The sequence below is a fragment of the Perognathus longimembris genome, chromosome 4 (genome assembly GCF_023159225.1).
Source record: "Perognathus longimembris pacificus isolate PPM17 chromosome 4, ASM2315922v1, whole genome shotgun sequence".
NCBI lineage: Eukaryota > Metazoa > Chordata > Mammalia > Rodentia > Heteromyidae > Perognathus > Perognathus longimembris.
This window is the reverse complement of record NC_063164.1, coordinates 32,223,333-32,234,789: the sequence shown is the minus strand read 5'-3', so window position 1 is coordinate 32,234,789 and position 11,457 is coordinate 32,223,333. Positions and strand designations below refer to the sequence as shown.

The window sequence follows — 11,457 nt, the reverse complement described above, 5'->3', positions numbered from 1 at the left end:
GTACCAGGACTGGCAAAAAAGAAAAAGTAGGCTGGAGTCAAGCACTGCCTGAGTATGTACACAGTCCTTTGGTAGAATCTAATACAAGTTATGCTACTAGGCTGTGCTTATCAAGTTTATATTCCTCACTTTCCATGAAGGGTATACTTGCACTGAAACGTCCCTTTTAAAGGACCTTTCTTCATGGTGGGAACCCAGGAGCCCATATCCAATGTTATAAAGTTGAAGCTAGAACCACAGTTGCTTCAAGAATGCCAAGCAGTCCCTCTGCAACCAAGAATCAACACTCCTAACATGGTTCCCACAAAACACAGACTGCAAGAACAAGAAAATACCAGATGTGGAGTTGGAGATTTCAAATGGTAGAGGGCCTGCTCACCAAGCAAAAGGCTGGCCTTCAATACCACCAATTATCTTAAAAGGGGAGACACTGTCCAAAAAGAAACATACTCATGCTGGGTGCTAGTGGTTTGTTCACACCTGTAACCCTAGCTACTCGGGAAGCTGACATGACAGTTCAAATGAAGCTCAGGCATTAAAGTGCATCAGACTTTTATCTCTAAATAACTGGAAAACCCGAAATGGAGCAATGGCTCAAGGTGGTAAAATGCTAGATAACTTGAGCAAAAAGAGCTCAGGGACTTCCCTGGCCCCAAGTTCAAGCCCCACAACATAAGTAACATATTTGTAACACCTCTGTAGCCATAAAAAATAAAACAATGCGCCTTTCCTTCCACTTCATCCCCGCTTTTTGGTTTTTTGCCAGTCCTGAGCACTGCCCCTGAGCTGCTTTTTCTCAAAGCCAACACTGTACCACTTGAGCCACAGCACCACTTGTTTTTCTAAAATGTGGTACTGAGGAACTGAACCCAAGGCCTCATGCATGCTAGGCAAGCACTAAGCGCATTCCCAGCCCCCCCCCCCATCCTATTTAAAAGTGACAAAACAAGCTATTTGTTAAATGGAAGTGAGTTGGGCTGGGGAGATAGCCTAGTGGCAAGAGTGCCTGCCTCGGATACACGAGGCCCTAGGTTCAATTCCCCAGCACCACATATACAGAAAAACGGCCAGAAGCGGCGCTGTGGCTCAAGTGGCGGAGTGCTAGCCTTGAGCAAAAAGAAGCCAGGGACAGTGCTCAGGCCCTGAGTCCAAGGCCCAGGACTGGCAAAAAAAAAAAAAAAAGGAAGTGAGTTGAAGAATAGTGTGCCTTTTAATTGGTTTTAATTTGTCATATCCTGTAGGCCATGGAAGAAACTGACCAAGTATTAACTTTAAAACAAAATTTTATTACACAAAGTTTGTCACATAATTGGATTTCTCTCTACTTTATACACAATTATTCTTACTCTCCACAGAAAGGCTGCTTCTGAACTTCTCATCTGGTGATGGCAAGCACTAAAATCCTGGTTTTAACAGAATAGTAGTAGAAATGCCTCAGTGATTTGAGTTGAAAGCAGTACATTGGTACATGGCTCTTGTACCCAGCATCAGGAATGTACAAATGTCTTTTTATTCAAAAATACAAAATAAATTATCTGTAGGCATGGACAATGACAGCAGTAAACCATTATACATTGTCAACTGAAACCAGTAACTGATGGTTATAGTAATTTATCAGACAGCCTTTTCTCCAGTCATTTTCATCAACCGACTTCTCTGAAGTTATTGGTGAGGAACCCTGCCTTGAAGTTCCTGTCACAGTTCATCAATAATGGGAAAGCACTACTTTGGGAATTAGAACATGCCACCTCCCATACCACCTCCCATTCCACCCATTGCACCCATTCCAGGATCCTTCTCCTCTTTAGGAATTTCTGTGACTACAACTTCTGCTGTAGTTAGCAGAGAAGCCACACCAGCAGCATCCAATAAAGCAGTTCTTACAACCTAGAAAAAAAGGTTTAATGAAACATTATTTTTGCACTTAATAAAACAGGAGTAACATTTAATGAAAATTTCATCTCTTGGGGTCATATTTTACAAAGAACTATTTACCTTTGTTGGATCAATGATTCCTTTTTCCACCATATTCACAAAATCTCCAACCATAGCATCATAACCAACTTCTGAGGAACTCTGCAGAATCTTTTCAACTATCAAAGATCCTTCAACACCTGCATTCTTAGCAATGGTCATTGCAGGAATTTTGAGTGTTCTTTTAATAATTTCTATTCCTACAAAGAAAATTAATTTTAGCAGACATTTTGGTGCTATAACTCTATACGTAAGAATTACCAAATTCCTCTACATTACTTAGTGCCTCTTGAAAATCTACCAACTCACTTGAAAGGTAGTTTTCTTACCAATTTTCTGATCTTCATTAGCAGGTGTCAATTTGTCCAAGGCTGGAATGCACCGAAGCAGAGCACAGCCACCTCCTAGAACAATGCCTTCTTCAACTGCTGCTCTTGTAGCATTCAGGGCATCTGTAACTCTGTCTTTCTTTTCATTCACCTCAACATCACTTGTCCCACCAACCTAAAGATTAATGAAATTCCAGTTAGTATGGCCTCCAACACTAAATATTCTGACTGCCAAAGAACCAATTTAAAAAGCATCTAGTTTTTATAAAAGGATTGACTATTCGTTCTATCAATGAATGCATGATCTTTCAAGTGCTGTAAATGTACGTCCCACAAAATGGCTGCCTCAACTGTTATTACCATCTTTTTCCCTCCTAATAACTTAACCACAACAATTTAAGAACAGTTTAATTGGTCATGTGTTGGTTTATTGGGCTATCACATAAACAGCTTATCCATAACAATAAATTTTACCTTTAGGACAGCTACTCCATCCGAAAGTTTTGCCAGTCGTTCGTTCAGTTTTTCCTTTTCATAGTCACTAGTTGTGATATCCAACTGTTCAATGATTTCTTGAATACGCTTTTCAATTTGAGCTTTGTCACCTTTTCCTTTCAAAAGCATGGCATCATCTTTGGTTACAATAACTTCCCCAACTTTCCCTAAGTCATGAGGCTGAACATCTTCAAGATTTAGCGTCAACCCTTCTTCTCCAAATACCTACAAAAGTGGTCAGAGGTTAAGTGGCTTCCATCATACCAAGTTTTATTACTAACGTATATAATACAGGTGCAGGTGTTTTTTTTTTGTTTTTTTGGTTTTTTGGCCAGTCCTGGGCCTTGGACTCAGGGCCTGAGCACTGTCCCTGGCTTCTTCCCGCTCAAGGCTAGCACTCTGCCACTTGAGCCACAGCGCCGCTTCTGGCCGTTTTCTGTATATGTGGTGCTGGGGAATCGAACCTAGGGCCTCGTGTATCCGAGGCAGGCACTCTTGCCACTAGGCTATATCCCCAGCCCAGGTGCAGGTGTTTTGATAAGACAAATTGTGAAATACTGTATTTACCAAGAGATTTCAAGACCACTCCCAGAAAAAGATCTCAATGTGGTACCAACTAGCATTAAATACAAAAAAAAAAAAAAAAATACACAAGGGCAATGACTGGCCAACATTAGTGCTAGATCTTAAGCCTAATTAAGTCTAATTAAAGTCTTTTCTGGGTGTCAAGTTCAAGCCCAAGGACCACAGTATGTGTGCACAGATACACACGGTCATTATGTCCATCTTAGGAAAACGACGTAAAAGGGACTGTAATTCAATCCCTACCTCTAAATATCCAACAAAAATAGTACCTACCCATATATCCATATATATCCATTATGCATTTTAGATCCTAAAAACATTCAGTAAACCAACACCACAATTTTTACTTACCGCACCACCAGTCGCAATAGCCATATCTTTAAGCTGGTTCTTTCTGTTATCACCAAAACCTGGAGCTTTGACTGCTACAACCTGAAGACCAACTTTGAGCCTGTTAAAAATAGTTATTGGTAAGACTTAAATGTAGTAAAAATAACTACTTTAGTTCTCTTCAAATTGATACTACTGGGATTGCTCAGGACCACCAATTCTTTTTACTTTTGCTTCCTCATGACCACTTGCAGTCAAATTAGAACAAAAGTATAAGAGACTACTTTTTACCTCTATGTCAGTTCAAATCTAAATAAATTGCTGGCCTAAACATTAGTTAAATAACTGGAGCCAGGAGCAGAAATCACCAAGTGAAATGACATACAGAGAGCTGATGCATGAAAGTGGTAAATAACTACAGTATTAAATTGTTCTTGCAATGGTCTATAATTCATTCCTTTATAATATACAAAGCTGAGAATTTAAGCTCACTAGCAACTGTATCAGGTAAACACTTCTTTAAGCATAGAAATGCCTAAAAGATTTTATAGCATATTTATTTATTTGTTTACTTATTTATTTTTGGCCAGTCCTGGGCTCTGTCTCTGAGCCTCTGTGCTCAAGGCTAGTGTTCTACCACTTGGGCCACAATGCCACTTCTGGCTTTTTTGGTTTACATGGTACTGAGGAACTGAACCCAGTGCTAGGCAAGCACTCTACCATTAAGCCACATTCCCAACCCCTCTACCTATTTTAAAAGACTAGTATAAACCAGATTAAAATGTAGACTTAAATGAGACCTAACTCACCTTAGGTTAAAACAACTACTAAATACAACTACACTAATGGATGGCAATTGCTTACTAGCTTTGTTCCATGCAAAATTAACAATGGAAGATTGTTTTGGCACCCACATACTGTAAAAGAAAGCCACACAAAATACTACAGCCTTCAGGGTACTCCTCAGAAAGAAACAAACATGAGGAAAGTAGCATGAAGCATATATAGACCATCAACCTAATGTGGACGTACATAATTCAAACCTTTCACCTAGATCCAGGCACCCACCAGTGGGAGACAGAACTGAGAATTGCAACTACAAAAAGCCAGAAGTAGAGCTCTGCCTTACATAGTTAAAACACCAGACTTGAGCAGAGGTCCTGAATTCAAGGCCCACTACTGGCATCTTCTAAAAAAATACCTAGAAATATAAGCCACCAATACCTATTCAAAACCAGTGTACTCAGAGCTTCTCCATCAACATCTTCAGCAATTATGACCAAAGGCTTACGGTGAGCATTGGCAATTTCGAGAGCAGGTACAATGGACTGTACACTCGAAATCTTCTTTTCACTCAACAGAACATAGGCATCCTGGAATTCACATTTTTGACCTGCAAAAACAGCATTTCAAGCATATTGATAAAATGAAAGTAACTTATTTCAACAAAGTTTCGATTATAAATAAACCACTCATCTGGGTGCCAGTGGCCTGTAATCCTAGTCACTCAGGAGACTGAGATGTGAGGACCGTGGTTTGAAGCTAGCCCAAGGCAGAGTCCATAAGTCTTAAACTATGGCTCAAGTGGTAGAATGCCAGCCTTGAGCAAAAGGAGCCCAGGGACAGCACCCAGGCCCAGACTTTTAAGCCCTAGGACGTACAAAAAAAATAAAAAAATAACCCTCTGGAGCTAGGAATGTGGCTTGGTGGTAGAGTGTTGGCCTACCATGCATCAAGCCCTGGATTCAATTCCTTAGTACCACAGAAAAAGCCAGAAGTGACATCGTGGCTCATAAAAGAAGCTCAGGACAGGGCCCAGGCCCTGGCTGGCAGCCCCAGGACTGGCCAAAAAAAACAAACAAAAAAACCCTCAAATTATGTTTTGCTCTAAGAATTTTTGTAACACCACAATTTTCTCAGATGCAGTGTACTTCTCATATAGTGATTTGTCCTTACCTTTTGATGTATTAATAAAATATGGAGAAATATATCCACGATCAAACTTCATGCCTTCAATAATTTCCAATTCATCATTCAATGTTTTTCCATCCTATGGGATAAATTTCAAGTATAACATAAGCTTGGAGTAATTGACTCCATTTTTACAAACATAGGTCACAGAAGATTCTAGCATGCAAATGAACCAAAACACCCAACTCCACTTAGCAAAATTTCCAACAATTACGCATCAGAATGACTTCTACAGTTAATATGGATTCATTCCAGAAAACCAAAGGTAATTCATAGAAAACAGCCAGTATACCTTCCATCAATGCTGAGGTTGGACACAAAGGAAAGAAACTAATATAATCTTGCCTTAACATAGAGACCAAAGCTTTCTATTGGAAAATCAGTCTTAAGGATCATCTCAGTTTCGATATCAGCACATTTGTGAAACACATACCCGCACATGTGGAGACACTGCACACATATGTGGGGATGTTGCCAAAGAACGCCTCCTCGTACAACGTATGCTAATAGAAAATTTTTAATTAAAAAAAAACAATCTTGCCAGCTAGATGTGGTAGCATGCACTTGAGTACTACTAGCTACTCAGGAAGCTGAGGCTGGAAGAATCTCCTAAATCCTGTTTGGGTCTTTAAAAAAATGTACTTGCCTTTACAGTGATGACACCCTTTCTTCCTACTTTTTTCATTGCATCAGAAATGATATTCCCAATTTCTTTGTCTCCATTGGCAGAAATTGTAGCAACCTGAAATAACCAATTACTCTTCAAAATTAAACATGTAAGGTTAGTATTCAATTATTCTTCAGACTAACCTATGAGCTGATACTGTCAGAGGAAGAGAAACGTATGGTCTAATAGTTTTAAGGAAATGTGGGTTTTCTTGTGGCAGATGGATCTGAGGGCTTCATACATACTATGCAAGTGTAACACTGTATAGCCTCATCCATATAGCCTCTCAAGCCTCTTCAACTAATCATTTGTCTAAATTGCTTTGAAGAACATAAAATACACATAAAGCTATTCTTAGGCTAGTAAGAAACTAGTAAGAAAATGAACTTCCTGTTTCCCTTACCAAACAAATGGTGATGCCACAACTGATAAAATTATGTATATACAATCAGGAATTTAACATATTTATGAGGTACTTGCTTATTAGCATGTACAACACTTGAGTTTTCTAAAGTAGAGTAGAACATACATCTAACAATGACAAATCTTTGCAGATACACAATCTTATACAACTAAAATGACAAATTATGAACACTGAATTATCCTCAAACATAGTAAGGAAAAAAATGCTTCCAGAGTTGGTGACTAGTATTATGCTGAAAATCGAGTGCTGTCCTTGAGCTCTTATGCTCATGGCTAGCATTCTACCACTTTGAGCCATAGCACCACTTCCTTGAGTATTAATTTTCTAATGTATTTAAATAATATTCAAATTTTAATTTATTACATCTTTACCTGAGCAATTTCTTCAGGAGTTGTCACAGGTTTAGACTGCTGCTTAAGCTCAGCAATGACTGCATCAACAGCCAACATCACACCTAGTTCAAGAACATAAGCCATTACAATGCATACTCATGTGTTCCAGATTAAGTTGAAAATTTAAAATTCACCAATGTATTTATTATTAGGTCTACACAGCTTATGTGCCCCTGTTGATCATATCACATGAAGGCTAAGCTACATATACTGAGAATGTGAACTTAAAATATATATAATAAAAGTCCCACAATACTTTCAAAATTCAATCAAGAAAACTGCCTGGCACCAGTGACTTATGCCTATAACCCTAGCTACTCAGGAGGCTAAGATCTGAGGATCACATGGTTCGAAGCCAGCCAGGGAAGGAAAAGTCTGAGACAAATCTCCAAAAAAATTACCCAGAAATGCTTCTGACAGAGCCTCAGCCCTTTCTTCAAGTCCCAGTACCAGTATTAAAAAAAGAAAATTAAATCAAAGAAACCATGGTTGTCTATATTTCAACAATCCCACCATCTAATTTATCCTCTATAAATCATCGCTAATTTGATGTCACCTAATATCTAACCCCTAACATCTTAGCTTGGTTGACACAAAACACAGATAATAAGAATACTCTTACATTCAACATTAGCAGTTTCCTGTGGCTTTACTGACAATAAAATGATGCCTTACCTCTTCTGATTTCCACTGGATTAGCACCTTTGCTAATCTTCTCAAAGCCTTCCTTGGCAATAGAGCGGGCCAGAACAGTAGCAGTGGTGGTACCATCCCCAGCCTCTTCATTTGTGTTGTTGGCAACATCTTGAACAAGTTTTGCTCCAATATTTTTATATTTATCTTTTAAATCAATTGATTTCGCAACAGTAACACCATCTTTTGTTACTTTGGGACTTCCCCAACTCTGTTCAATAATCACTGTTCTTCCCTTTAATGGTAGAGAGATAAAACTATGACAAAAACCATACTTAAAAAAATCTTCAACAATAAAACATCCAATTGAAAGCCTCAACCTAAGTTGTATCATTTTTAATCAGTCCTGCAACATGAATCTCAAGGGCAGGTTCAACATAATTTGTCTACAGACAAAATGACCTTTGCTCCTCTGCCAAAGAGCATAACTTTGAATGAGGTACTGTGGAGGACAAAAATGCTAGGAACTAAAAGATGCCATCTTATGAACCAGCACAGAAGTATAAAATTCCAGAACTTTCTTCACACCATTTATACTATCTTTCAAAGTACTATGATTTGCCTACAATTTCCTTACTAAACACTGACCAATCAAGGCAAAAAAAAACAAGCAATGCTCTTCCAGATTCATTCAAAATGAAACTTAAAAGCATGGCAAAAATAGTACTGGCAACTTTTGGATTTGAACCAAGTTTTCTACTGCTGAGCTGTGCAACATGCATTGTGCAAAAATGTAACTTTGATACTTGTACAATTAATCTCAAATGAATCATCACTTGCATGTGTACCAGTTAGGGGCTTCTCGAAGTTTACTCATTAAATGACAGTTAAAAATAGGCTCTGGGGGTTGGGAATGTGGCTTAGCGGTAGAGCACTTGCCTAGCATGCATGAAGCCCTGGGGTCGATTCCTCAGCACCACATATACAGAAAAAGCCAGAAGTGGTTGTGGCTCAAGTGGTAGAGTGCTAGCCTTGAGCAAAAAAGAAGCCAGGGGCAGTGCTCAGGCCCTGAGTTCAAGGCCCAGGACTGGCAAAAAAAAAAGGGGGGTGGCCTTTGGACTGGAGAATGGCAAAAAAACATTAGGTACACTATATACAGGAGAGGAGAAAATGAGAAGCTAAATAGGATTAATTTTACAAAATGCAGATGAAAACTTCAAAATGCAAATTTTGCTAGCTGTGCAATATACAAGAAAAATTAGTACCTACAAGGATGTGACTAAGGTGTATCAATTTTTTTTTAACTTTATGGTGTATCAAATTTAAATTATATTCTTTCTCTATTCATGACACTACTGGGAAAGGATCCAAAACTTAACTCAAATAGGATTACCTTTATCTGAAGTTTTAAGAATCAAGCCTACCAGTGGCTCAAGGCTGTAATCCTAACTACTCCGAAGGCTGAGATCCGAGGACCCAGGTTCAAAGCCAGCCAGAGCAGGAAAAACCTGTGAGACTCTTACCTCCAATTAACCACCAGAAAACCCAAAATGGCGCTGTGGCTCAAAGGGCTAGCCTTGAGCAGAAGAGCTAAGGGACAGCGCGAAGGCCTAGAGTTCAAGTCCCATAGCCGACCAAAAAAAAAAAAAAAAAAAAAAAAAAAAAAGAGGGGCTGGGGATATGGCCTAGTGGCAAGAGTGCCTGCCTCATATACATGAGGCCCTGGGTTCGATTCCCCAGCACCACATATACAGAAAATGGCCAGAAGTGGCGCTGTGGCTCAAGTGGCAGAGTGCTAGCCTTGAGCAAAAAGAAGCCAGGGACAGTGCTCAGGCCCTGAGTCCAAGCCCCAGGACTGGCCAAAAAAAAAAAGAAAAATCAACTTTGAGCTATCAGTTACTATCCAATTACATCACATCGACAAAAAGGTTTCCTCAATCTAGCTGAGAAGTTAAGACCATTTATGCCTAAGGAAAAAATACGAGTGACGAAAGCCCTAAAACCTTGAGCTCATATAAACTGGGTTCTCACAAAAAAATTGATAGCTGCGTGACTACATCAAGAAAATGTTATACCTTTAATACATAATTAGGAAAAACAGAGTACTATACCTTTGGCCCCATTGTAACAGCTACAGCATCGGCTAAAAGGTCTACACCTTGAAGCATTAAGGCTCGGGCATCTGCACCAAATTTTACGTCCTTGGCATAAGCCCGAGTGAGATGAGGAGCCAGTGCCCTGGACACTGGTCTCATCTGGCGAAGGACTGTGGGTAAACGAAGCATTTCTGGGGGAAGGAAACAATTACACGGTCACTGCTGGCATGATCCGGGAGTCGCTGCAAACATGCCAACCTGTGCGGACACGTTCGATGGGAGCCTGGCTGACCTTCGCCGGCCAGTGCGGCTGGGCCACGCTCAGCGCCGCAGCTTCGTAACATCGCCGCTACCAAGAGAGCTAGAAGAGGGCGCCCCGGGCCTAACTCGTACGCAACGGCAGCACACACCACAGGCAACTCCCACCCGTGGCCTCCGCGGTCGGCCGCCCCCGACGAGTTAATCTTTCACCGCCAAAATGGCCTTGAGCGGAAACCCCCTCCAAATACACCCTTGAAAACGCCCAGGCCGCCGAGATCACAAGTCCGAGTGACTGGGAAAATCCAAGGGTCTGTGCAAAACCCGGGCTCAGCAAGAGCGTCCCAGCGCCTCCACATGCGACTGCTGCATCAGAGAACAAGGCCGCGCGGTGTGCGGGGCCGGGGGGGGGGCGGCCGGCCACGCAGAACCCCACGTGTCTGTTCAAGACGCCCCGAGCAAGGTCACGCGTGGAGGCGCCTCCCCGCCGCTCCCCGCCGCTGGCTTAGGGACCACCCGCCCCACTGCCCCGCATTCCGCCGTCGGTGAGTTGCACCAGACCGCCCGGTGGTCCTAACACCCCTCCCCCGACGATCCCGCAGTCCCGCCCGCTCTCCCTCCCGCGCCCAGCCAGAGCCGGAGTCCACGCCACACGAGGAAAGAGCCCCCGCACCGAGCGGCGAGGCCTGGCCCCGCGTGCCGGGCCTGCAAAGCCACGGGGCGGACTGGCCTCTCGCTTCCCGGCCGGAACGGGCTGGCACCCGCACTGCGCGGGAGGAAAGCCCACCCCGAGCTCGCCAGCCCTGGGAATGGGCGGCGCGGGGCGGCCGCGTACCTGCGGGGCGTCGGGCGGGAGAGCACGCGGCGAAGGAGGCCGTCGGCGGCGAATGAGGGACGGAGCGCCGGGTGCACACGGCAATGAGCCCGTGTCCCCTCCCTCCGCCGCTCCCCCGCCCCGCGACCCCGCGTGCGCAGCCGCCCCGCCCCCTTCCCCGAGGCCGGGCCCGGCAATCTGCATGCCCTGCGGGAGCCCCGCCCCCTCCGTACCCGCGCACCGCCCGGCCTAGGGGCTCACCCCTCTGCGGCCGGCTTAAGCTAGTTCCTGGGCCCTGCTCCGTTCCAGAACTTTCCGGAAGGCGCGGGGCTCACCACGGGTTAAGGGTCAAATTGCGTCACTTCCGGAAGAGGGACGGAGGGTTAGCGCTTTCACCTCGGCGGGCTGCCTAGAAAAGCCTAGAAAGAGCTCCCTTTTCTTCCGTCCTTCCGCGCCCGCGTAAGTGCCCTGCGCAAAGTCCACGGGACC

At 42.9% G+C, this 11,457-nt stretch overlaps 1 protein-coding gene across 2 annotated transcripts; it reads right to left on the bottom strand.

The window, feature by feature from the left end:
- Positions 1 to 1,267: 1,267 nt before the first annotated feature.
- On the bottom strand, positions 1,268 to 11,331 carry Hspd1 (heat shock protein family D (Hsp60) member 1). 2 transcript variants are annotated; one of them, XM_048345030.1, is made up of 12 exons: positions 11,202 to 11,331; positions 9,912 to 10,087; positions 7,843 to 8,095; positions 7,147 to 7,229; positions 6,331 to 6,426; positions 5,670 to 5,763; positions 4,938 to 5,106; positions 3,735 to 3,834; positions 2,778 to 3,023; positions 2,304 to 2,478; positions 1,996 to 2,174; positions 1,268 to 1,887 (listed from the first exon to the last, which is right to left on the bottom strand). In XM_048345030.1, exons 2-12 carry the CDS (start codon positions 10,083 to 10,085, stop codon positions 1,735 to 1,737), a joined length of 1,722 nt encoding a protein of 573 aa, XP_048200987.1. In that variant the 5' UTR covers positions 10,086 to 10,087; positions 11,202 to 11,331; the 3' UTR covers positions 1,268 to 1,734. The 2 variants fall into 2 exon arrangements, with proteins under 2 accessions (XP_048200987.1, XP_048200986.1); XM_048345029.1 differs by lacking the exon at positions 11,202 to 11,331 and adding an exon at positions 10,990 to 11,142.
- Between the last annotated feature and the right edge of the window lie 126 nt (positions 11,332 to 11,457).